The following is a 27,895-nucleotide window of genomic DNA, read 5'->3' as shown; positions in this document are numbered from 1 at the left end:
TAAAGTACAAAAACAACTTTATTTACAAAAAAACCTGACCCACAAACCCCTGAATTCAGTGACTACCGAGGAATGCAATGTCTGTGGCTGAGGTTGGGAATTTACTGGACTGACAAGAACAACACCCAGCGCACAGACCTTCAGGATCCTTCCACCCACTTATTTAGTCTGAGTTTACCCGTCGTCTAATGCCGCAGCACGGTGACACTTGTTGAACTGTGGCCCGGGACTTAAACTCGGTTACAGGTCAGCTTCTGTTTGGCTCCCAGTGGTGAGTAAGCAATATGCTTGTTAAACGAGCCTGCGGCAGATGTGTGTTACCAAAGACCGGTAGGCTCGGGGGAGGGGGGAGGGGGTTACAAAACACACAAATCCAATTGATACACATTAAAATAATCAAACCATACAAAACGTTTTTGTTTTTTCATTTTGTTGACATCAAACTCTTACAGACAAAAAGTATTCTTAGTTTCCAGCTTCATTCATGCTCCAAACTTGTGTGTGCAGTAGGATAACTAGGCCTTCCTACTTGGGGTCATCTAAGAAGTCTTTCAATAAAATAAACCGACTTGCTCAAAACTGCTGACAGATGAATCAGATGCAGCGTCTCTACATTTTAAAAACCTTCCCCGGAAGTTGAAAAAGGTGTGATTTGCTTGTTCACACATCCAGGAGTGTGTGAAGATGAAACGGGTAGAAGGAAATCTAGCGAGTCGTCATGTTTCCCGTGTGATGGGAGTCACTGCTGAGAAGTTTCTGCTGACGGCCGGGGGTGAAACTGACACCAAGAACACTCGCCCCCGCTCTTCTACTTCTAAGTGACAAACGGATGGCTTTGTGACGCGTTGCGGGTAACCAATGTGACGGCCGGCGGCGCCGACACGAAGCCAGGACGTACAGCTACACAACCAAAGGAGTTGCGCCGTGGTCTTAAAATATATACAGTCATACAAACTGGCAGGAATTTTCACTTTGGGTGATTAGAAGGCGTAGCGAGTGCGGATGTCCTCCAGTTTTTTCGAGACCTCGGGCGGCGTTCTGTCGAGCTCCTCCGCCACACTCTTCTGCTTGTGAGGATCCATGCTGTTGAACTGCTCGCACAGATCTCCGTCGATCACATTCTGGAGCACAAAGACGCTCATTAAAACTCAGCCAAGGTAGAAAGACCAACTTGAAGAGGCGGTGCGCGGCAGGAAGAATACCAACCTTGACTGGGAAGTAGTACGATCTGAAGCTGAGATGGTCTCTGCCGCAAAATGGAGGAAACTCGGAGCGCATGTGCATCTCCAAATGCTGGAAGAAGTCGTGATCCTGGAGGGTTGAGAGAGGGGGTGGAGGGGATGGTAAAAAGACAAAAGTTATTAATGAGGTCGTCTAACGTGTGTGTGGACCAACAGGAGCACCAGGTTGAGGTTGTGTTTTACCTCATGTGAGGTGAATGGCACCAGGATGCCGATGCCTCCGGACAGCGTGGTGTACACCAGCGACTCGGAGCCGCCGGGAATCAGGGTGGTTTTCTGGAGAGATAACACCGTCTCCCCGACATGGTAGTTCACGATGACCTCGGCCTTGGAAAAACACAGAAGAAGTGTGAGAGACAGAAAAAGCAAAATGAAAGGAACCGTTTGGAACGTTCCTCCCGCGTTACATTCGTCTGCTGCGTTTAATCTGCAAATCGTGAAGGCCTCTGCGAGGACACGATCAAATCTGATCATTGCACAAAGCGAGATCGCTGCGATCGCCCATCCTGACAGCTGCCTGTACGAATGAAGCACACCGGCGGCGCCTGCGCCAAGGTTCACAAAGAAGACACACTGTCGTCCCTGCCTAGAGGAAATTGGTCCAGATGGTTTAATCCAATAATCGTCACAAAAAAAAAGAAGTCGCTGCCGCAGTAATTAGAGGTAACCATCAGGATGTACCGTGGATACAAAGACGCCATTGGGTAGCAATAAAAGCGGTGAATTAGGCTGATCAAACTGCATGTAGGACATACATGACACTGATGCCATGAGACCAGCAGAGCACGGGCAGATTTAAAAATAAAATCTCAGCCGCAGACAAAATTGAGCCACACAAGCACAGGACACAGCTGCACTCTGAGGAGGAACAACAGAATCTCTGTGTGCAGCCCCCTCACCAGTGGGGGGGTATGTAAACAGAGGTCGCATCCCAACGCTCTGTGAAACTTCAAACAGACTGATAACTAACCAGTAGCAGCTTTTATTGACTAGTAACGGGGACATGTTTCCACTAATAACCTTCTGTTCTGGTTTCACAGCCAACACTGAATACATGTACTTAATAACCGAGAGAAGAAGAGAGGCTAATGCAGCGCCGCGGCTCAATTGGTAGAGACGTCGTCGTCTTCTAAACCCAATCTCCAATATATACCATCTCCCCCCGTGTTTCAGAAGTACTCGTTATGAGAGATTTTCAGGTGAAATTATAGTTTTGTTCCATGCCTGTGTTATTTTACTCGACAACGGCATTGCAAGGCTGTAAAGTCGGTTCTTTTAGGAAAAACTCCCAAAACGCTGTGTGACAATTGGAAGTAAGAAAAGCTGATTTGATCACATCAGTGACGTTATTCCACAAACTTTGACATGATAGCGGAGATAAAAACAGTTGATGCCCAAAAGTGAAGAAAATGTTGCACGTAAACAAAAGATTAATCCGTTATCGAATTAAAAATGAGCCGAAAATATATTTACAAAGTAGAAAAAGACTGAAGAATTTAAATACGGCTTCCTGATGGCGATCAGTTTGATTGGACCACTAAATGTTGCAGCTCCGGACTCAGTAAAATGTCTGCTGGGACTTTTCTCACAAAGATTTCTGTGCGGGATTCCTGCAGAGTGCAAGTGTCACATCGGATCTTTCCAGCAAAGGCTGAGCAGTTCAACTCACAAGATGTTTTTATTTCCCCAAGAGCTGCCGAGTTAAGAGGAAGAGGTCAGCACGGGTCAAAGTAGTCTGGTGGAAGAGGAGTGCTCCATCGGCGGGAACAAGGCTCCATAATGTAAAGTGAGGTGGGTGTCAAAGTGCAGTGACGGAAGAAGAAAGAGGAAAAACTGACAAACTTTAAAAAGTGGGTTAATATTGGTCCGCAGGGATTAACCGTTCAAGTGGGTTACGTGTTTTGACCTTGAATGCTCAAGTCTTTCTGCTTTCAATAACTTCTATATTTGTAATGGAACTTCTGTCCCAAATCAGTGTGGCTTGTCATGCATTCGACGTTACTTAACTGCACACTGGGTAACATTTGGGGTGAGGACAGTGAGTCCTTTCATTTTGCTGGTCAGACAGCAGTGTCTCCCTGACCTTGATCTTCTGAGATACCATAATCAAATACAAGGGGAATGCATCTAATTTAATGTTAAACAACGTTTGGGTCCAGCCACGTATGGACAATTAGGTTCTGCTGGACAGTCGGGTACACACACATGCAGACATGCGTCCTGGATAAATATAAGTCCGGGCGTCTACACCCAAATCTATAAATAGAAACGGTACATTTCCAAACTCAAATGGATTTGTGTGCAGGGGTGGAAACGTCGGACAAACACTGTGTCACAGAGGCTACTGGGACCAGCTCATAATGTCCAAATTGGAGGGACTTTCCCAGTGTATGTGCTACCTAAACAGTTTCTGACCAGAATTTAAAATATGGTGTGTGTGTGTGTGTGTGTGATGCGTTGCATTTGCAAGTAGATTCAACTTGTGGTTGACGGTGGCGTGTCTGCAGAGGTCAGCGTGGCGAAGGAGGCAGATTAGTGCGCTGGCTAAGACATTTGAACCGCAGCAGAAGCCGGCTTGAATCACTCGAGTCCCACTAATCAGGAATCGTAACGTTTGTCGTGCGAAACAAAGCGGACACAAAAATAAAATTGGATGCTCTCCTGAACAGTTTCACTCTGCAGCACATGGGGGGGAAAAGGACTCACACAGATATGTGCTTTCTTAAAGTTTGCGTGGAGGACATGGTTCGTACTTTACCGTTTTCCCAGTGTGAATTTATTTTATAATATTGTCTTCCAAACCCAATAAATGAACAGGAATAGATGCTGGTTGGCTGCTTCCGAGGATAAACTTCATGTCTTCATTCAGCCGTTTGATTTACTTTCTGTCTGAGGTCAACCTCTTTGACTCTGTCCTGTCTTTTTCTCTCTTCCTATTCCCTAACTCCGATAGAAGAAACAAAGACCAGTAACCAGTCTGGTTCTGCAAACGTTCCTTCTCGGTGAAAGAATTTGTGCATTTAACAACTTCAAATCCATATTTATAGTTTTCTATGTATTTTTATTATATAAAAGTACCATGAGGTTGAAGTGTTGTAACTGACTGAATGCAATTGAATTATGAGGAATATTTTCAAAAAGAAAAAATACATGAAAAAGTAATGACTACAAAATGTCCTTATTTGACAAGTGATTTCCCATTTGTTAAAGCCCGCAGGATATTGTCTGCAAACACAGAATAAGAAAACTTTCATGGGAACATATAGCGCACTAAATCCTTAAAAACTGGTTTTACCTTTTGTGACGCTCCATTCAGAAGGCCTCGGTCCCACAGTGCTTTGTTCCCTGTGGGGTCTTCATCCACATCATCACTGGTGTTGGGGGGAAGACGTACCTTGAATGAAGAAGATAGATTAATAGTTAAGATTTTTAAACATTTGTTTGCGTGCATTCTTTAAATGGAGATTCTGTTTTTCTTTTTTTTTGCCAATACAGAATGTGACACCCCCACCCCGGACTCACAATGCTGATGTTTCCAAACTTGTCCGCCGAGGCCATGGTGTCGTAATCGAGCAGACAGGCGGTCGTCACCCAGCGGGGGTACGTATCATCAGCAAAGATGATGAGCTGGTTCTCGTTGCGTCTGTAACGGATCCAGAAGAGACTCTCCTGCACGTCAGACACGATGACACGCTGACCGATGGTGTAGATGCCAGACACCAGGTTGGGAATGTGCTAGAGGATGAAGAAGGTACATAAAGATGAAGATACATTTGGTCAAATAAAACTACATTACAGAGTGAAAAGAACATGCATCTGTGCGTCAGTTTATTGTTCTCTGCATTGTAGTAACACATTTGCGGATAACGATAAACTGACAACTCTATAGTGAATTTCTCCAGTTACTGCTTTTGGGTCACATAATATCCTCTTAATAGCCATTTTCTCAAATTTTACCCGTTTCCTCTTTTTATGTCTACTTTTTACTTTTTTTTTTATAAATGTGCACATCCAAACACTGTTATACCGCATTAGTTTTATAGTTTGTGTCACTCATTTGTGAATTTGTCAAATCCAGAACAAAATAAATCCAACAAAAATTACATTGGGGTAAAAAACTATCCGAGAGGGAAAATGATGGGCAGTGCTCACAGGGATTAAAATGGGCAACAGATTTAATTCTCAATGGAAAAATATGATATAGAACATGGCCATGGAGCATTTTATATTTTTCACAGTAAAATCCGTTTATTATGACAGTATTTACGGAGTAATTTCTCCGTAAATACAGGAATCGCACCGAGGCCACATGTGGCCTGCAGCCTCGTTCAGCACTAAGGATGCTGCTTTCCATCAGCAGAGCCTGCTCTCATGATTCTTTGTGCTCTTAATTCACATGTCAACATAACACATGTATTGGGAAATCCAGCACTCACAACAATTGAATTTAAAGAGATGCTTTATGTCAATTTTAAAGCTGAATCTACACTGAATGAGACCTTTGGGGATAATAAATATGTCAATAGCAGTTCCCCACCTCATTTAACCTTTGTAAGGCTTTTTCTTAAACTGTCAAACACGATACAAAGTCAGCAATGTTTATATCAATAATTCTGTTACTTCTTGGGCGGCTGTGGCTCGGGCGGTTGTTGGACCGCTGACACAGCTTCCATCAATAGTAGAAATTGTCCGCAGAGCAACGAACCACCTTAAGTGTAAAGCTGAGCTTTGTCTCGGATGACCACAAGTCAGTCAAGAGTTCTCCGAGGCAGCTTTGACTTGCCAAAACCACCAATATTCCATTGAAACCGACTCCAGCTTGACAAGACGTCACATCAAAGTCGGCATTTCTTTGACACGCTATGCTTCAACCTTTCCATTGTGAACTGATCGCAGATGCCAACCACAATAATACTCTATGATTTGTGGGCTTCTGTGAAAACAACTAAGAGTTGGTCACAAGTTAATCTTCGAACAAATGCTCATAGCGGGTGTCTATCCTTTGCATTTGCGATGGTCACAAAGATCTAGCCACGCACTTCTCGGAACAGTAATCATCAGTAACTGGAATTTAAGGCTTCATATGATTGAATGTTGACATTTGGTTTGAATTCATAGCTCATTGAAGCAATTTAGTGCGGTTTGTCATGTCTGTTGCAGTAAGCATGTTCATCATGCTGATGGCACAATTTAATACATCTCGCAGTTGACATGCGACACAAAATCTCACCTGAAAGACCAGAGGCCTATATTACCAACCGGGATAAACATATCCGGGATATCTATCCGTTACCTGGGTTAACTTACCCAGACAGTCGCGATCCTGATCAGGCTAAATACAAAGCAGGTTATCAACACGGTAATACAACTCTGGGTTTTCTTGTCGTGTGAACATGAACGGGGTGGAGTTCACAAACACGGAGAAACCCTGCAGAGCAACCTATGTATTGAAGGAGCAATTACTCTCCGAAGATATGTCGAATCTACATCTACCAGGTGAAAAGCAACACTGTTACCGCATCCGAAGGCAGGAAAGAATGCTGGCAGAAAATGACGTAACTTAGTTTGATTATGTGATATTAACGCATTGGACGATATAAACGGAAAAGCACAGCGCAGTGATCACTCACTTTCACTTAATAACAGCAACAATTGTGTCAGGCAGAGCTTCCTCACTGCTCTTTCGTGAGTTTATATTTTCCAGCGAGTTGCTTTAAGGCTCGGCCCCCTTGTGACCGCGATTTGTGTTGGAATATTATTAGTCATTGACCACCAACCTCATTATTTCAGATGTGACCTGGTGGAGCAAAACAGACTTGGAAAATATCTGTCATAGTGGAATTGACAACTTCCAACCAAGCGGATGCTCATCGTCACATCTACTCATCAAAACCTCCCCTCAATTAGTATTAGTGATTAATTCAATTTAACTTATACAGTGGTTTTAAAACCAACATTACAAAAATAGATGAAAAGAAACTAATGAGTTGGAAAATGAGCCTCAACGCAAATGAAAAATGATGAACCAAAAACAAAATAGGACAACATCAGCAGTTCATACAAATGAGCGAGAAAACAAATGCAAAAATGACTACAATATATTAACTAATAGCTCATTTTCTCAAGGGACTAGAAGTGGAAATGAACTGTAACTAAATGATAGCCTGCATGAATTATTCTCCCACTCATTCGTTGGTCCTGCTCTGGACTGAGGTGTGTACGTTGTTGTCTCGAGTCCTTCGTCTCACCTTGTTTTCACACTTTCGCAGCAGCTTCTTTTTACCCAGGTCGTAGATCCGCAGCAGTTTTCCGACCCCGACCAGGATCCGACCCTGGAATGGAGCGATGGCCAGGGGCACGTCCTCTACCGGAGTCTGGCAATAAAGAGACAATTTGAGAAGAATTTAGCGTTGGGTGCATACGGTTGGGTTGCATTTCTGAAGAAGCAGAATTAATCTCTTTAGAAGGAGGCTCCGATGTCTTATTAAACACACAGCTTTAGAGCTCAGCTCCAGACCCCCTCGGATCAAAAAGATTTGAGAAAGTGGAAAGGTCAAACTGGCCAAAGCAGTTTGTAACTATTGGGAAGCTTTAATCAGCCGTTTATTTCCCCCAATTTGACACAGGGCCTTTCTGTTATGTAATGTGACTTTAAAGCTGGGTTTAATAGGTTAACCATATTAAACCTCGATCAAAAGGTCTCTACACCTTAAAGCATAATGACAGCACACGCAATGGATAATATGATAATTTAGTAATCTCATGACAGTAAATGAGGCTGGTTAACTTTACGCCTCATTATTTTCAGACTTCAAAAACAAACTAAATCGCCCTGCTTTAGTTCGGCCATTGTATCATCTGTTTATTCTTTTTAATGCCATTGTGCCCTGCTAAAAATCTGTTGAAAATATCTTGGTAAATTACATTTCCCAGACGAGATTACATCTATCACATGGTAAACATATTCAGGACTTTCCCCTGATCAAAATGTGGTTTAATTGCAAGACAACGTGAAAAACCGCATTATTTAATTTGCCTTGAAGAGACTAACAAACAGTGTCTTGTGATGTTATGGATCGTAAGCAGAAGTAGTCATTCCAACTGATGTTGTGCTTTTCTCCTCTGGCCTTCAACAGGCCTATCATATGCTTTGATGCATGTTTAAGGTTAATTGTCTGGAACATAGATCCTACCACACAGCTGCACCAATGGTATTTGACTTTGGTCACTGCGCAACAAACCTCTTAATACTCATTCACTGCAGTTTGTTTTCGTAGCTTTCATTAACCTTTCTGGTGGCCTTTTCTTCCCCGAACTCCACATTCACAGCAGTTCATCAAAATGATCGACTCAACTTGAGGATCTGGTTTGGTGCTTGTACTTGCAGGATGGTTTTAAGCAGCGAGTCGTCCAGCCGTCATTTGGACGGTCAATTTTCGGAAAAGACACAGCACAACACAATGTGTTTACATAATCAAGACAATTCATGACTACTTGTTGTGGTCTCTACCGAGGATTGTGCAGACCTCACCATGTTCACACAAGACTGGACCTAGCGATGTTAGCTGGGGTATAGATAAACTGGTTTCTGCTTAGGTTTCCATCTACATGAGAAAATACTGGGTGTAGTGACCAGATAGACTCATCTGAAATATCAAATCTGGTTAAGTGGTTGGGAAATTCCTCTCTCTCCCTCTTTCGCTCTCTTTCTCTCTGTGCAAAGAAGCAGCTCGCACCACTGTGCAACCCAACGCCTCGTGACTCATTTCCACCGTTAATCCACATCAGGTAGCAAACGCGTGTGTGCTGATTCACCCTGATGGTGTCCACCCTGCCGGAGTTTCTGGGGGGAATTGCCCGGAGATGAGTGACTGACGCAATGGGCAGTAAGACCTGCGTCTGTGGTCCTAAAAACTTCATTTTGGGCTGATCTGCAAGGGACAACTGAACACCCCTCACCCTTGAGTCCTCTGTTTTTTTCTTAGCACTCACTTAACACGTTTTGAGCTGATTGTCCAAGTGTGGTCACATCACGTAAATCCACATCTGCTAAATTAATATGAACCGTTTTTGAGGAGTTTCCACATGCAGGTAATTCAAGAAATGATTTGAAGCTTCATGAACTCATGCCATCTACAGCAAAGTACTATAAGACATTTCTGTTGCCTGGTACACACAAGTTACATGTTGGATCTTTTAAGTAATTTGCATGAAACAACTTAATTTATTCTGATTTAGAATTCTTTCATGTTTTATTGAATCAGGGTTTGGATTGGGTCGATTAATCTAACTTATGTCTTTTCAATTTGTCTGATACTCAGTTGGAGTCCTTTTATATAGGCTCCAGTTACAAGATTTTTCAGAAATAAGGTAACAGGTGTAATATTTATTCTTAGGCGTTAAATATAATGTCTGTACTCAGTTAGAATCCAAGACGATAAAGCCTATAAACCAAGCCAGTAATCTGGACTAAGACCTATATTTCAATAGTCACATAACACTAGGAAAACTTAGTGGCTAGAAAATTGCCTGTCAGCTAAATGTTTTTGTATTGAGACTAGTCGACTGCTTTCACAAAAAGAAAAATGCTCAAAAGAGTCAAATATTTTATCAATTTTCAAGTATCTTAAACTTCCAAAAGCTTGAGTTGCTGCAGTTGTTGTTCATTTCTTAGGTAGTCTTTCTGTTAAAAACTCGGCAAAACCCCAAGAGCTGATTATTTGACCTCAAACACACAACTTCACTATCCTAGATCTATTCCCAGGAAAACAAATTTTGGGTTACATTTGAACCAATGCGGTACAAAATCAGCCAACTAACAACTAAAAGCAGCAAGAATTAAAAGTGTTTCTATCCTTAGAACACACAAAAAAAAGTGTTCATGTTTTTATTTTCAGAAGGTTGGACTATTCTCATGTTCGATAAAAAAACAAAAAATGATAGCTGCAAACCGTCAAAGGAGCCACTCCTGAGCACGGCATTACAGTCATTTCAAAATCTTGTTGCTCGTCTATAAAATCCTGAATGGTCCTTGGCCAAAATACGTTGTATGTTACTGACACCTCACGAAGGACCCAGGCCCCTCAAATCATCTGGAACAGGTTCACTCGGAGTTTGCAGGATAAAAGCCAAGAAGACTGCAGCAAGATTCAGGAACTTTGTTCCGCAGGTGGGGAGCAGAAAAATTGAGTATCTGAGGCCAGCTCATTTAAATCAAGGCTTTACGTTTGCAGCTGCCAATGTGGAGGAGAAGGAGTTGTCTGTGCAAACAGGCCCATCATCCCCCACTCTTGGCATGAATTTTTCCCTTATTCTCTCTCCAGTGGCATACACAACCCCAGGGCCACGCCTGCAGCTGACAGCATTCATTGATTGACTCACAAAAGCCTCAGAGAGCAGAAATCAACAAATACAAACACACGGAATGCACACACCAAACATTGCACCCTGTAATTTCTAAGAATCATTAAACATAGGCATGATTTGGTGTCACACAAACCCACCTTGTGGACAAACTCCAGCTTCTCCCCTCCTCCGGCCAGCCGATAGGTGTAGATGAAGCCGCCAGCGACTGACCGCGGATTGAGAATCATGTCTCTGGCCACGCCCACCAGAACATACCAGTCATCTCCGGTGTTGGTGAAACGACAAACTGCCACACTGAGAAATACAAAACACATGAAAATGAGGGGGAAAAGAAGTACGAATTTTAGGTTTTTAGAATGATTAAATCGAAACAGCACGACGTCAATGAACGTGCAGGAGGAAGCTTGGAGCAAGTCAGCGAGACAGACATGCCATTGAGTGCTTTATAGCTCAGACCTAATCATTCAGAATGCGTTCAGTTTCCTCGTTCCTTGTAAGCACGCTCGCCGTCACGTTCTGAATAAGTAAGAGTCTTTTCAACCGAGTTATTTGGAATTCCAGCAGGAGGGCGTGGTGGTAATCTGATGGCTGAAGATGAAGGCCTGAACCAGTTTCTCAGTCTACTTCAGCCATCAGATTACCACCACGCCCTCCTGCTGGAATGGTGGTGGTGGTGGTAATCTGATGGCTGAAGATGAATGCCTGAACCAGTTTCTCAGTCTACTTGAGACTGGACTGATACCATTTGAACAGGTTTCCTCCTCATACCCAGATTTCCTAATGAAGTCTGAAAAAATGCTTTTGAGACCACGAATAAAGTTTTTCTGTCTGACTCTTATCACAGTGATGAAATCACAGAGACGTCTCAGGCGCTTTCCTTGTCATTGCTCCTTTAACCATTCTTCTTGAGAGTTCTCTAAGTTTTTGTAGACACCCCACAGTGGTACAAAGTAGAATTGCAAGACTAAATGGGCTGAGACAAGTTGGAAAACCTGCTAATTTTGGAAAATATTCTAATAACAAATCATTGTTTATGAGAACATTCTGGCTGTTTTGTCTTATTAACATTATTCCAGATTTAATTAAGCATTACATATTGCATCTTCAAAGTACCATTATTCAAAAGCCTATTTCAGCAACATTTAAGTAATATTTAAGTAACAGGACAAACGATTAATACTAATGATACGAAGTAATTTCTTTAATATTCGACTTCAACTGACTGTATGTGACCAATCCTACAACTGGGATTGCTTGTGAAATCAAATACGAAAACAGAAAAGGGGAATAAAAGAACATTCCTTAAAAAGCCATAAAGCATTAAATTCTATTTACCTATAAATGGAGCTGGTATAATACTTTTGGCTGAGTATCAGTGATGATTTTAAGTCACTGTTTATAAAACCCTGATGCAGCTGGGTCAGTTAACCATTTTTTCCTAATCATCCTTAAAAATAGGTAGAATTTCAGCATGGACACAGCCTTGACTGAGACGGCCCCAAAAGTTTAGGAACAGTCAAACAGGTCTCCACCAGCTCCAATTTAAAAAATCCAACTATTTTCATTTGCTTTTAGCACTTTGGAGGGTGCTGATTTAATATGCCCTTTTTTATTCTGTGATACTGTGCATTTCACATAATCGTCAATGTTTTTATTTAGCGTTTATGTATTCCTGATTTTGTCATTTGGAGAAATGAATGGCATTTATTTTGACCACATAATGAAATGTGTATCTATCTTATGAGCAGTAAGGTTATCTCCAGCTGTTTTAAGTGCTTAATAAATAAGGTTGCACTGGATTATTTAGCAGCTGTGTTTACACTGTACTACTTAGCAAACTGAACTCATAAGTGTCACTTCATCCATCTTTGAAAATACACACTGAAAGATACCACATTTACTGTCACACCTATTTTCTTCGATCATAAATTTCCAATTCTTCTGGATTCCTCTCCGTTGATGGTCATAAACTTTACACATCACCTCACGTCTTCACATCCTGCCATACATCTGTGCTCACCCCATTTGTCACACATGCTGGTTTGCTGCCAAGAAGTACATCTTGCTCACCTGAAAGCGGCTTCGTTCTGCTCCAGCTGCACCTGGTCCAGAGTTGCACCCTGTATGGGGTTGACCAGCCGCACCAGTGAGGCCCACTGTCCGGATCCCGCTTTGGGTGCGCCGAAAATGGCTTCTGGGAGATTCTCGTTGAGGAATGCAGCAGCCATCTCAGCGGCCAGCTCGCGTTCATCCTCGCCAGCAGCCTCCACCATTTCCTACAAGGGCACAGGACACATTCTTTAGGATTGGAAAGACTTTGGTTTAAGACTGAACAGAACAAGATATTTGAAAGGTGAATTTGATGTCTGTGTGGAGATTTGATTTATGTTCCATTAATATAATTCAGGTTGATACTAAAGAAGAACATGAGTCATATAAATTAGGCACCCAATTTCATGGCAAAGAGGCCCATGCCCCCCCTCATAACTTGTGCCAGCAAAGCAATAAATATTGAGAAAGCTGGAAAAACTGGTCGTCAATCAGATCAAACTGCCAGCTCTTGAAGTGTCACCACAATCAATCTTGGTAAGAGGACCACTGCACTGCTGCATGTGTGGCTTTGCATTTTCATTTGTGGTCTTAGAAATGTCTGTAAATGGGTCACACACATCAATTTGGAGGCGTCTGTAAAAGCATGCAATTTACCATGTTTCAGAGCTGTGCTTCCAGACTTAATGTCACATCTATAAAACCAGACTCCAACATGTGTCACGGTAAAGTCTAGCAATAAACATATTCAGTTTTATTTGTACGCCAATCATAAAACATTTAATCTAATGGCATCTGAAAACAACAAAATCCCTAACAAGTCTGGTGTTTTTCTGTGGCAATGGAGGGATTTAGGGAATAGTAAGAGATAAAGGATAGGACAGAGGCACAGAGTAACAAACAAGTCGACTAATCATGCAGGAAATGCAGCACATGCAAGGGAAATGCAGCAAATGTTAAAGTTTCCCACTTTCTAACCTACCCTGAATGCTTTCCTGCTTTAACATACCTGAATGTAGATAGTGTGTCAACACCAAACTGCAGAAGGCCTGATGATAACTAACATTAAATACAATCATGAAGCAGGATGACAAAAGAAGTGCAGTGATCCTTCAGGGCCAGGATTGGACATTTCTAATCTGTTTTAAGAAGATATCTGCTTGTGACTTCACCAACAAACACAGTATTCCCAATCAAATCAGAGTATTGTATGTTTTAACGCTGCCATTCAAGCCAGACAAGACTATCAGGTCCCCACCTCAGCCATCTGCTGCTTTCTCTGAGCTTTGGTGGCCTCGGTGTAGGCATTGTGGTCTGTCTCGATCAGGATGAGGTTGTTGGTCTCTGGGTGAATTACAAACTTCCTGGGAGTGTACTGCAGAGGAAAGGCCACCTGGTTGAAGACGGCACCGAGTTTCTCCAGAGCCAAGATTCTGTCAGAGAAAGACGAAAGAGATGAGACGGTGAGAAAGACCTTTCAACAGCAGCATACTTTGTTCTCAAACAGCTGCTGAAAATACCAAACAGAAATCAAAATGTCATGTCACGATGCAAGCCTGAACTCTTACATCAACAGGATTTATTTTGGTTTCTATGACTGTATAATCGCCAAAAAATGTGCAATGAGTGAGCACTTCTGAAAGGTTTTCCACCATCTGGCTATTCTTCAATATTACTGAATGATTTTGACTGTACAGAGAAGCTCGTGTTAGAAATGTATGGCACACTGGTACAGTTTGTCTATGCAGCAGAAGTCCTGAGGGCCACTGTTATGACCAGTATATGTATTCAAAGCTCCAAATTTCCATTTTTTGTGACTTTAATAAATATAATAAATGGTCTTAGAATCATGGATGTGAGAAGGACACTTGCCAAATCTTTTCAGCTACGACAGGATAGGCATTAAAGCGGTAATTGTATTCATTTTTTGGTGGAAATGATATATTTTACTGGTCTGACACATGATGCAAGTATATTAATCATAATGTACCCAATTTTACCTTAACATATCATACAATGCAACCTTGATCATATGACTAAAGAGTCTGGCTGTTGCAGTGTGCGTCCATACCTCAGTGTGTTGGTGGAGATGGCCACGATGCCTTCGGGGCATTGCTCAGAGGCAAAGCCTGAGGCGTACTCCAGAGTTTCATAGGAGAGTGGGGTCAGATGGAAGCGAGATTGGTACGAGTAGCTGAGCCAGGAGCGACTGGACATTGCCAACACCTGTGAGTGACAGGAAAGAGAACATTTGTTTACAGCTACAACCAACAATTTGTTTAGCTTCTGCCCAGCTTGTGATTCTGGCATCTGACATGGCAAATATTGGGAATAGTGCGAGAACAACTGGTGGATCATTTCATCATAAAACTGCAGTATGTAGATTATTTTTTAAATGTGTATTGATCTGAAGTAAATATTGGGAGTCACATACAGCTTCCTGTCCTTGCATCCGGACTCTGAAGAGTTTGACAGGTCGTGAACCCAGGTATCGTGTTCTGGTATCTGACAGGTCACCCGTTACCGGATCCAACACAGTCCTCAGCAGCACACCATTCTGAGAAACAAGGACAAAGTCATTACTTCTGGAAGTAACATCAGATGTGTGCCACAAGCGACCTAAAAAACGGCAAAATTAAACTACATAGTTGAATGTGGCTTTACACATCTTTTAGGGAATGAAGTTTGAGTACGACATGAAATCATTTAAACTAACTAGCCAACGGCAATAAAAAAAAATCACATTGACGAAAGGGCGGTTCAGAACACCGGGTTCCACGAGTGAAAGATTCTCTGTAGCTCCACTGTTGTTTCATCAAATGTCACTGTAGAAATTGCTGTATTAGAACTAGAAGAATTTTATTAAAGTGTGACAAAATAATACCTGAAGGCCGATGTTGAGGTAGAGGAAGCCGATGGTTCCTTTATCTCCAAGTTCATCTTGTTTCTCAACGCCTCCCATCTCAACAATACACAGACTCTCAGGCTGGGCTGGCAGGGCCTGCATACTCAGTGGCTGAAGGCAGTCCTGAATTTAAAAAAAACTTATAATGAATTCTTAACAAACCAAGATACTATATATACACAAACAATGATTACAGGTGTTTAATTTCAAATAAATAATCAATAAACGTGGATGACAGGAACTTTCACTTTACGTCACAAATCATTTTTAGATGGGGAAAAAAAACTTGATAATTAACTTGGAATCTGTAATTTCAGGACAATTACTGGACATAATGGACAAAGACAAGATATGTCCAATGTTAAAAAGAAAAAGAAAAAAGTCATAACTAAGGGACTGAAGCAAATATCCATGACAGGCTACGTGGAGCGCATACAGAAGGAAGTCATCTCCACTGAAGCTGCTTAAAGGACACATGAAAAGTGAGCATCCTCCCTCTTTTCTCTGCTTTATTGTTCTTGGAAATGTTTCCCTTCTTTTGTTTGGGAAGTATCTTCCACCATATGTTAGGAGCTGTTTGAATGTAAAAACTAGACAGAAATTGACCAAAAACAACAGTCCTCTGGTGAATAATTGAGATTTTCTGACTGTTACATTTGAATAGTCACATCATTAAACCACTTTAAAAACGCCACCCACCGGGGCCTTTAATTGTTTTTCTGTCTCAAATTCAAAAGTCAATCGGACACAACGCCAGATGTTAGGAAAATTATGGGGCGTTTAAGTCTTGTGTAAATCCTATCAGACTAGTATAGGTCAAGGTAACAGGCTTGCTTCAGTGCACCATTATTTATGAGTGAGAATTCTTTTAAATAATGTACTAAAATTGCAACTAGTCATTTAACATGAATAAAGCTTATTGAAACAAAATGTTTGGAATAAATAATTTTACCACTAAAATGTATGTGAATTTACAACAATAAAGGAAGATTCATAATTTATATTGGGTTCAAATATGGCTAATTTACCATTTACTGATAGGAGCCACATGAGGCCGCCACACGTTTTCCAAGTGTGCTTTAAAAGCATGTGGTATAATCTCACAGCACAGCTAAAGTAAACTCCAACAGTTTGCAGTCAAGTGTAATAGCAACATTAAATATAATCTTTCAGGCCTTTTCCATTTAAATAAACTTTAGTTTTAGCTGCTAAGCCATCGTATTTGCATAACCTGGCTTTCATCCAAAACAGGACCATATCAAATAAAAGAGTAGGCGTGAAGTCCAAAATCACTTCACAAACGTTTTCCTGGAGGTTCATCTTAATGATGGAGGGTGTACTTGCAGATTGGAGTGAAGTAGCCTTTTCCTAAAATAAATATTTTAAAGCCAAAGGGTGATTACTGCTAATCCTCGAGAGCAGAGGGAGTCAAATTGTATCGAGCACAAAGTGTACGTGTGTGAAAGCACATCTGAGAAGAGACTTGAACATCTGAGGCTTGAAAGAGATTCATGTCAATCACTCAATCACTAAAGCAGTAAAACTGGTCCTGGTGAGGTCTCAAATCAGCCACAGTGAGCTAAAACCTTTCTGCCACTGTACAATGAAAGATTACAACTATCACTCCAATAATTGCTTTAGGCAAAAAAAATAAAATAAATGCAAGCAGAAAAAAAAAAGAAAAAAAAAAAAGGACTTTAATGTGAGTGGTTCTGCTAGATTCTATGCCAAGAGTGCCGTTTGTTCCATACCGAAGGGTCCAGTGAGATGATTCGAACAGTGTTGTCGACCAGTCCGACGGCCAAGAACCGAGAGCGTTGCTCACCGGGAGGAACGTTAGCCAGACTCATACAGACGACGTCTGCAGACATCTCCTTCCTCTCCGTGTACTCATTCAGCTGTCCGGACTATAGAAAGAAACATACCGACAATTAGAACCGAAATCGTACAGCACCAGCTCTACATACTTCATTGACACTGTCAGGAAAAGAAGAAGAAGAAGGTAATCATATTTTATGGAGTCAGAGGCTCACAATCAAGTTCTCACAGAGCATGTGAGGAAATCTACAGAATGTTCTTTCTAGTATCCATCCACCAATCGCTGAAACAGTTTCTCTCAACTATTGGTCACAGGGTGACAATTCCTGCTGACTATGGAAATTAGTCACCAGTTAGCCGAAAATGAATGTTTTCCGACTGAGAAGGGAAAACAGGATTAAACGGAAGAAAAGCCAAACATGGAAAATGGAAACTCCACACAGAAAACCTGGACTCAAAACTAGAGCTATGTACCTAGAATAGAATCTTTAGTGTCTTTGTAACAAGTACAACAAAATTTAAAAGTGTCATCCGATCCGTACATCCATTAAAAGCATTATAAAATCTACTGTATATCAAATTAAAAACACTATAAAAATAAAAAACACTATAAAATCAACTAAAAGCCCTGAGCAAATGTTATTACTGGCCATTGTCATTGTGTGGATTTTCACTTTGATCTAGGATGAAATTCAAAACAAGCTGTGGATAGAGCTTTGTTTTCAGACGCTTTATTGGTTCCCTCAGGCCAGCAATTTGGAGTTTCTAGTTTAATCAACAACTGCAAGTTCCTCACCCAACAATGGCAAATTTTTCTCAGAAAAAAATACTTGATTTAAAAAAACAAAACAATCCAAAGCAACATTAGCTATTTTATTTTTACGTCACAACGTCGTATGTGTATTCTTACCGGATCCATTTCAAAGTAGACCAGCTCTCCTCCAGTGAGAGCGATAACCACTTGTCGCTGGTTCACAGCACAGCGAACAATCGTTTTCTTACCAGGGGTTTTCCACTCATTCACACGCTTATCTGCTCGGATGTGTCGGATACCGTCTGGGTAAACCTGCGTGGAGTCAGGGAAGGACAGAGCGTGAGACAACAGACAATTTAATATTCTTAATACTGCAGTTACCTGGTACATTATACAGCAGAGCAGAGGTTAATTGTTATTCAATTATAAACAAAACGTCAATTTTGGAAAAACTTACTAAGAAAGCAAAACACTGGAGAGTATTACATTTAAAACACTCATCGTTGCACTTCATCCTCTCTGTAGAGATGTGCATTTGGTAACATTAACTCTGCTGCTAAATAAAATGTACTGTGCTCGATTTCTCATCTGCACTGCAATAGATCCTGAACAAATACGTTGAAAACAACTCTTAAAAGCACGATACTATAGTAGGAGCTTTTTTTGCAAATTAAATTCAGATCTGATATGTGTTAAGATTTCTTCTGAGTGGAGTTACATTTCACTCACCTGTACGAGGGCGTCCTCACCCAGCAGAGAGCAGGAGAGGGTGGGTGTTGTACCCAGAAATCCAGAGTCTGTCACTTCCTCAACGGTCTCCCCGATGGACAGGACAAGAGTGGCGTTGACGAAAGACACAATGATGTAGGCATCAAATTCATCTGAGCAAGAAAAGAACAAAGAAAACAACAACAAAATAAATAATGATGAGAATTTAGGCAAATAAATATCATAAGCAGAGAATTGCACATCAATTTTTTTCTTTCAGGCGTGATAAATAAATGAAAAGGTCATCTTGATGTAAAATAGCACGCGAACCGCCCAGTTTTACTCTGTAAAGTCTTGTAAAACAGCCTGGAGCTATTTGTAATTACCAACTACAAGGTACAACAGGAAGATGATGTGGGGGGGGGGGGGGGGGGGGGGGGGGGGGGGGGCAGCAAAAACACTGCTGCCCAAAATAGTTGGAGGACAAACCACACACCCCAGGTCTTAAAAACAAACACTGATCATCTGCTCACACGTGTGCAGAGTTTTTTATATCCCTGAATAAAAAATGTGAAAGAAAAAAAAAAAAAAAAAACTGACACAAAAAAGTCATCTGCACACAAGCTGCTGGAGGGGCTGTATTATTGAGGTCTGTGCACAAGGAGATTTAACTTCACAGTAAAAGATGCCCAGAAACAAAATGATGTGGTAACAGACAACAGCTGTGACCTGAGCAGTCTCAAGGCCTCTTCATACTCCATAAGAACAAGACGAAAGTTCGGCAGTGCGGGGTCCTGTCGAACAAAATGACGTCATTTCCTTGAAACAAATTTGTTTCGGCTGTGCCAACCGCCCTGGCCGAACTCTGTAGGAGCCGCACTGCCGAAACTTCTGCACTGCCGTGTGCTGCGCATGCGTGTTCTAGTTCGCTCATGACTATCGATAATATTTTAATCATATTTAGCTTGTAACAGCGCTACTGTACGAGCGCCGCAGCTCGTTAAAATGTCGGAGTGTAGGCTGACGTGATGCACCTGAACGCATCACGAACAGCTGTCAGCTCCTGTAGTTAAAACTGGACTAACATCGCGCTCGGACAAAAACTTTTTTATAACTGAAAAAGTTCAGAGAAATGTATTTCTGAAAGCACTGGAGGCCAGAAATAAACTGTGCAGTTGAAAAGTTTAAACACTGCTTCACAGACTTGTGCCTGCTGTGAGGGGGCGTGGCCTGCGAGTTCGGCAGCTTCTTATCAGAGTATGAACAGTCCTGCCGAAAAAGCTTTTTTTTTCTGCTGCTGGCTGACGTCACTGCCGAATTTTCTTCTTGTTCTTATGGGTTCAAAAAGGAGTATGCAGGGGCCTTCACGGATTTAAACCGCACCTGTGCATGAAAGGTTGTTGCCTTTAACAGCCACTAGAGGTCACTGAACCAGACCTTCAACTATCACCTGCTGCATCTTTAATTTTTTTATTTATTTTTACAAAATATGTTGCAATTGTGTTTGGTTATTCTAAAGTTCTGAAAAGTTTATTTGACTAGACACAATCACAACCTGAGGTGCAAAGTGATAAACATCAGCCCTGGTTAACAGCGACACAAGTAATGTTTGTATATACAGCAGTGAAACATTAAATCTGATGTACGTGGTGGACTGATGTGATTTTTTTTATTTTTTATTTTTAAATAAACAGCTAAGACAGCTTGGTAAAGCAAGCAGGAACACTTTGGCTTCCCAGTGCAACATGACTGTGTTGTCCGAGTGGTGGACCGGACAAACAATGTCTGCCGGTGGAGGTGCAGCATGTTGTTGGAAACACTTCAAACATGGTAACGCACATAAAACGTATTTAGATTAGTATTTGCGATAAAAAGTGTATGAAACAGAAATATTACCTTCTACATGTCTGCGCACTGTCCACACAGCATTGGGGTTACCGGGCAGTTCAGACACAGCCATCTCTGACACCTGAGAGAAACAATAAAAGAAAAATATGTATCAGTTTTCCTGCATGCTTCAGCTTCTTCTATGCATTTGAAGGCTAATAGAACAACTTCTTAACTTTCAGATGATATACAGGGTTATGATCATCTTTTGGTTGCCTACTTCCTGGAGTTGCCACAATGGCTTATCATGGTATGATTGTCAAGGCGAATCCTTTTCCTGAGGTATTAACCACGGCCTTCCAGTCACAAGCTCACTTCTATTGACCTCTAGGCCACCACTGCTTCACATGGATGACATGCAGCATCAAAGTGTTATTACTGCTCAGGAAAAGCAGCTGTTAATGAAGACGATTATTTGCAGCCTTTTGGAAGACGAAAACTTGGGCTGTTTTATGTTACAGTACAACAGTATGGAAGGACTGATGTAGCTTCAAATCCATGATATTCTCTCCAACGGGTGGTCACCATATTCAGCTAATCCTGTTTATAGTTGCAAAAACTGAAGTAATGATAGTTGAAGTAATTCTAAAATAATTGTAAATGAATAAATATCTTGGCAACATATAAAAAGAAAGCTAAAAGACTTAAATATTCACGTTGATGATAGCGTGCAAAGTAAAAACACGAGATTTTGCATTTGTGCCGAGATCAGAGTATTTTATCGACTCTTCAGCCTTTTATTCAGAGAAGAGACATGAAAAGACTCATCAGTTCTACAGCCAGCAAAAGTACATTTGTTCCTTTACGTACAACATGCATGTGTGTAAAGACGCATGTATTTACCTCCAGTCCGTGCCGAAGTACCCTCAGAGTAGACCTGGGTCCTCGCCCACAACACACATACAGCTGAGGTGTGTCTTCATTGGCCAAATCTGCAATCTGGGGGAATTAAAAACCAAAACTCAGAAAAGATACATTTCAAAACTCGAAGAGCTCACATTTTAAGCCTCCTTGTTCCAGTGAACTAAACTTTGCAGGTAAACTCACCTGGCAGGACATGATGGGCGACAGGTTCTCCAGCTCGTCGACCAGCACAAGGTTTTTGAGCGGGCGAGGCTGGAAGAAGAAGGTGTCCCCCTCTTCCAGCGGCATTGCAGAGGAAAACTCAGGCTCCTCGTCATCGTCACCCAGGTGAGCGATTTGGTAAAGGTAGCTGACACAAATCAAAGGAGAAACACAGGTGTGATGGGTTGGATAGAAAAACACCAACAAAAACATAATTTGAGAGAAGCCCGAAGTTTAAATACTTACTGGTTTCCAAACTCCGAAGACACAAACAAGAAGCCAGTCTTCAGGACACACATGGCTGCGGCCACGGGGATCGTGTCGAAGTACTTCAGTCGGATCTCTGTGACCTAAGAGGACAACACACAAAAATATCAAAATAACATATGTGGTGCAGGCAGTTTACACAGAAAACCTTAACAGGTAAATGTGGAAGTTTTCTTATAGAGATTTATTCTTTCAGCATTTAGATCACCTTCCTCCAGTACCCTCCTACCTCACTCCAACGGCCTATCACAAACCATCCCATACTAGTACATACCAAGCAGAGGAAACAAGGCTTTTGACCTCACACTCTTCACCATCCAATCCCATTTATTTTACCTCTCCATCACTTTTCAGTCTTTCGTACATGTGATTTCAAATATTTCCTCTCCTTTCCTATACAAACTTCAACTTGGCCAGGCTCTGCTCAACCTGCTCTCATTACAGATCAATGGAATGTGAAAACACTGTGGTCGGTCCCAGAGCACGAGAAGTTCAAATAGGTGACAAGAATGACTCACCATTTCTTCATCTGTCTCCAGAGTGACCTTAAAGATGTCCCCCTGCTCGGTTTGGGCCAGGAAGAAGAACATGGACTTGGTCTTGTGAGTTGCGGAGCAGACGAATATCATGCCGCGCTCGGGGTCATCCAGGTCATTCTGTTGGAGAAAGCGAAGGAAAAGATTAATAAAAAGCACAAAATTACTTTAGGTACATTTGTTCAAGAATCACCTAAAATAATATTTATTGTTATTTTTAAATACACCCTTTTATCATATCCTATATCATAGCATTCATGTTAAATTTGGAGAGTTGTTATAAAACCTGCTGGACTTTAATGTCTGCAATATGGAGGACTCACTCTGCGCCGTGGGATGGGGCAGCGGATGTCAGGTTGATCTCCAAAGTTCTTGTATGTGATGTAGTTTTCAGAGCAGATTAAAACTCCACTGGGCCCGTCGGAACCACCAGGGACTGGACAGAAAGCAACAATTAGGACGGACTTTTAAAATTACACAGATGATCACGTAAACAGCATAAACACGTACAAGTGAGCTGTGTTTAACAATTTAAGGGACTTTGCTCCTGCTCAGTGTTGGAGGAGGAAAGAGGGAGACGCTGCAGTAATATAGATGATTAGACTATTACACTTTTTCTAGAGATACGAGTTAAGAAAAGAAGAAAAGAAAAAGACTGTTGTACAGTTTACACTAAGGGTAACTTTAGCTGATATCATGCTTAATGTAGGACTTTGTATGCAACCATTTCATGTATTTTTTTGCATCATATTACAATTTTTTAGACCTAAACAATACACAATACATTAAATCCTGCTTAATGTACTTAATGCTTTTTTCCTAAACTTGTGCTGCGATCAGAGAGGATGAATCTTTCTCCATCATTTTTCAGAGAAGAGACATGAAGAACTCATCACATCAACAACACGGATGTACTTTCACCAGATTAGAAGCCAACTCCGTATCTAAGGTTATTGGAATGCAGAACCATTTCATAGAAAGCTCAATTTTTCAAACGTCTCTGGCTATTGTCTTTCCCACTTCCTCCTTTAGCATTAATCTCAGACCAATTGTTGCCAAATGCTCACCTGTGATGAGGAAATTCCCATGCTCCTCCAAAGCTTCACTGTACTTGCGGACCACATGATTCAAGCCGAGGTCCAGCTCGTAAAAGGTGAGTGTCTGCTGCGTGTTGGCTGCTGCTTCTCCTGTGGGATCATTGTCAGCTTCCTGGGAAGAGCAAACACATTCCCGAAGACCAGATGTTGAATGGCATACGATGTAAGTGGGAGGGACATCAATTCTGAACGAATTAAGACCAGGACAATAACAAAACGACCTCTTAAAGTTGAGGTTTGATGAATTACATTTCATGCCTGAAAATTCAAGTTTATGCTGCGATCAGAGATTTTAATCTTTTCTCCAGTGACAGTCAGAGAAGAGACATGAGAAACTCATCACATCAGTTTGATTTATGTGAAAAATGATACTTATATTTTCCTTTCTTTTAAACAACCTCACCTCATAGTCCATTTCCAAGCAGGCAAACATTGGATTTTCAAAGCCAACATCGACTCCAACCACATGGTAAACCAGCGTGTTGGCTTTATGAGCTTCCAGTGGAGAGGAGATGGTCAGTCTCGCGGCTGCGTCTCTGTTCAGAATATAAACCAACTTCTGTTTCTCTATTGCCCCTAAGGAGAAGATGGAGAAATTTTTTTTGTTTTTCACTGCAAACAGAAATAAACATTCCAATTTTCTAACATGCAACACACACAACTTCCTCCATGTAACATCTGTTTGTTACACAAGTCAATTCAAGTTGATTTTATCTGCATTACACAAACATTTTGGATACGTAATGTACTGAATAATATTTGTAGTCTGGATTAAGCCTTTTATAATTAGAAAAACTGGACATATGTTGATTGTATGGGAGTAAACTTTTAATGTGTAATTAGTGTGTACACTAATTGCAATTTAGTTGTTTGCTTTTTTCAAGATGACTTTCTGATATATGATAAGAATCAGAATGATCAGAAGTTCATGTTACAAATGTGTGATACACATCTCATCAGAAGACCATTATAAGGTCCAAAAACATTTTTCCCCTTTGCTGGTAGTTTTTTTTTCTCCCGCTGGATAACATAAATCATATGGCTATTATTAATTACATGTATGGAGGCAAAATATTGTCAGTGGCAACAGAATATTTATACATTTCAGCATTAGGCAGAAGTTGATATTGCACTTAAGTTAAAGTTTTAAGAGCCAAGTGAGATGAGATCAATATTGTAAATTTAAATTCTAGTACTAATCAAAGCAGGTGCAATTAACAGGTCCTAAACTGTTGCTGACATCACCATAATTGCAATCGTAAACATTTCTGTCTCTGTAGTACATTTCCTTGGATTAATATATACTGAATACAACAATGCTGCACTTTGATGCAATGTGCGGGGTAATTTCATGAAGTAAAAAAAAAAAAAAAAAGGCCTCTATTGTTTTTGTCTATAACTTGGTACACCTAAATACAAAGTGTACCTAACTACAGATTTTTCAGCTGATAATATAATTGGACTAGACTAAATGCACAGTAAGATGCTGATAAAAAGAATGGAATTACTTCTTAATCCCAGAGGGAAATGTGCAACTGAAATAAGACATCAAAACAAATAGAACTATATCAAATAAATACTAAAAATTGACTGGTTAAGATGTTTTCACATACATTAGGTCTGTGTTTCAAACAACATGCACTAAAAAGGTACCTATCATCACAGCTCTGCCCTTTGGGTCCACGGCGAGGAACTGTCCGGGAACGATGCGTCTGCAGCCGCTCTTCCCAAATGTCTCCTGGTGGATCTTCTCAAACATGTTTTTGGAAGGATGATACTCCAAGATGACAATACGACCGCTGTCGCTTCCCACAACAATGTAATCTATGAATACAAGACATACGTCCATTCATGAATACAACATATATCACATATTATGCCCCCCACATGGGATCGTACAACTGTAACTTTGCTTTCATTTATTTAACTACCTTGATCTTTAACAAAAAAATATTCAAAGCTGATTAAGTACACAGTGTACAGCATATATGTATGATGATTTTAACATCCATGTAGCCCTTGTTACTTACCTTTGGTTCCTCCAGTAAGCCTGAAGGCCATCAGTGATCTTATGATGCCAAAGACTTCCACTGTGAGGAGAGTGTGCACCTTTCCAGTGTTTGCATCCGGCCTCAGTAACTCCAAGATCTTCCCCCTTGAGACGACAATCTCCTGCATCTTGGTTCCTGCCGAAACACACACATCTCACGTCAGCATTTAACCACTAAGTGTTGTTTTTGGTGCATGAAGAATAACATCTAGATTTGTGTTCATTGTTACAAATACTAAAATCTATCTTCAGGCGATGCAAACCACACCAAAAGCGAGAGAATACCGAAGAAAGAACTTTTTAGGATGTAACACAGGCACCTATTCCTTAGAATTATGCCAAAAAGTTGTACTTCTTTTAATTTATAGTTTGAAGCAACATAACCACACTCCATCCTTCACTTAAGCAGCACCTGATGCCTGTCTCTGTAGAGAATGGGTTGATTCATTGAATTAGCATTTTTGACTTCCTTTTGTATGCAAATCTTAATATAGCATGTCTTCTAAGGGTGAAGACTGCGAGTGCTGAGGTCAAACAATCCATCCCACAGCGAATATAATATTAAAAAAGCACATATCCAATAAGAACATTTGCAGTACACACTAGGTTGAGAGCTGCAGTTATATAGTATAAATTGCCCTGTGGTAGCACTCCTTCCTACTGTGGCTGCAGCAGTCTGCCACTGAAGCAGCTTGTTAGAGCTCCCAGTGTCATGGAGAGGGTGAGAGATGCTGTTCATTACAGATTTCAGCTTAGTTGAGATCCTCCTCTCACCCACCACCTCAATGGTGTCCAGGGGCATGCCAAGGACAGAGCTGGCCTTTTTAACCAGTCTGCAAGGCCTGGTCTTGTCTTGTTGCGCGACAGATGCATCAGCAGACCACTGTATATGGCTGATGCTTCTACAATGTAATTAATGAGATAGTAGGTACACAAGGACATCAAACCCACCTGAGAAGTTTCCATGGATGGCATGCGAGATGCCCGTGGCACGCTGCAGAGTGATGTTATATAAAAACATGGTTCCCTTTCCACAGTTTGCACAAAGTGATGATGATGATGGGCAGCTGTCAGACCGCTTGGCCCGGCTCAAAGCTGCAAGAATAGACAGGAGAGAGTGTTGAAGCATGAGTAGAAACAAATAAATTAAGTGGCTTCCCCACTTAAAACTCTGCACTGGCTGTATGTGTGTCAAATGATTGACTTCATAATCTAACATCTGGTCTATGAAGCTTTGAATGGTCTTGAGTCTAATTAGAGCTCAGATTTACTTTTGCAATATGAAACTTGAGTGTTTGAGAGTCAGAAGTAAACATGGTGAAGATTTTAGTTACGAAGTTCCTTAATACCTGAGGACACGCTCACTTTTATTTTATTTCTTTAAATTAAGGACTTAAAGTCGTCTTCTCAGGCTTTCCAATCACTTATTTTATTACCTTTGTCTTGATAAAACCTTTACTTCATTCATTATCTTTTACAAACCTTTCTTAATCACTTCATTTTGATATCATAATCGCCTTGTTTTAATGTGAATGGTGCTATATAAATACATTTACCTTGCCTTCTGGGTTAACCTCGTTTAAGAGCTCTTTAAATTTATTAACGCACTTACGCATGGCAATTAATTACCTTGCACCTATATAAACGCATTTCATCATGCTGCTTTAAAATGTGAGCAACAGATTTTACAAACTGAAAGACAAAACTTTGGAGTGCTAGGTTAGCTGCTAACATTAGCATCCGGTTATAACATCAATGCTATGACGTTTTGTAAGATTTGCTGGATAGATTTTATCCACCGATTGCTGTCTGCTTTTCTACCCAATGCACTAAACGGTGCTACAACATCTCTAAATGTTAGGTTTGATAACTTCAACAAGCAGCGCCACAGCGGAGATTCCATTCATTCAAAGCGCCACTTTTTCCGGACGCATCCATTCCGTTTCCGGCTCTTTTAACTTCATCCCGTGCAGACGTTACATGCATCGCGAATCAGATAGATCCCATACGAACAGTAGATTTGTAGAATCGGATAATTACCAGTGTTTGGAGTGAGATGACTCTGATATCAGTTGGATAAAGTTTCATTCACACTGTTTAAGACTCCATGAAGCTAACGACGAGCCGCCGTCACGGGGTCCTTCCGCTGCCA

At 41.1% G+C, this 27,895-nt stretch overlaps 1 protein-coding gene across 1 annotated transcript; it reads right to left on the bottom strand.

Annotated features, from left to right (window-relative positions):
- Positions 1–27,895, bottom strand: sf3b3 (splicing factor 3b, subunit 3). Its single transcript, XM_080475457.1, has 27 exons — positions 27,784–27,895; positions 26,695–26,838; positions 25,724–25,879; positions 25,347–25,517; positions 24,097–24,269; positions 23,664–23,805; positions 22,920–23,032; positions 22,579–22,716; positions 22,040–22,143; positions 21,776–21,941; positions 21,572–21,667; positions 20,738–20,810; positions 18,863–19,014; positions 18,290–18,445; positions 17,313–17,468; positions 15,541–15,684; positions 15,091–15,213; positions 14,728–14,882; positions 13,915–14,089; positions 12,678–12,883; positions 10,745–10,901; positions 7,490–7,615; positions 4,764–4,976; positions 4,537–4,635; positions 1,425–1,568; positions 1,207–1,311; positions 1–1,121 (listed from the first exon to the last, which is right to left on the bottom strand). Exons 2-27 carry the CDS (start codon positions 26,762–26,764, stop codon positions 981–983), a joined length of 3,654 nt encoding a protein of 1,217 aa, XP_080331583.1. The 5' UTR covers positions 26,765–26,838; positions 27,784–27,895; the 3' UTR covers positions 1–980.

Source organism: Lipophrys pholis, assembly GCF_963383615.2.
Source record: "Lipophrys pholis genome assembly, chromosome: 11".
Classification (NCBI taxonomy): domain Eukaryota; kingdom Metazoa; phylum Chordata; class Actinopteri; order Blenniiformes; family Blenniidae; genus Lipophrys; species Lipophrys pholis.
The sequence above is the reverse complement of the archived record's forward strand: the minus strand, read 5'-3'. Positions and strand labels throughout refer to the sequence as shown.

Coding starts and splice junctions, on each gene's coding strand:
- sf3b3 (XM_080475457.1), bottom strand. CDS start 26,764: ATGTTTTTATATAACATCACTCTGCAGCGTGCCACGGGCATCTCGCAT. Junction 18,446..18,862: donor GTGAGGACGCCCTCGTACAG/GTGAGTGAAATG, acceptor GACTCCACGCAG/GTTTACCCAGACGGTATCCG. Junction 4,636..4,763: donor AGTTTGGAAACATCAGCATT/GTGAGTCCGGGG, acceptor TCTTCATTCAAG/GTACGTCTTCCCCCCAACAC.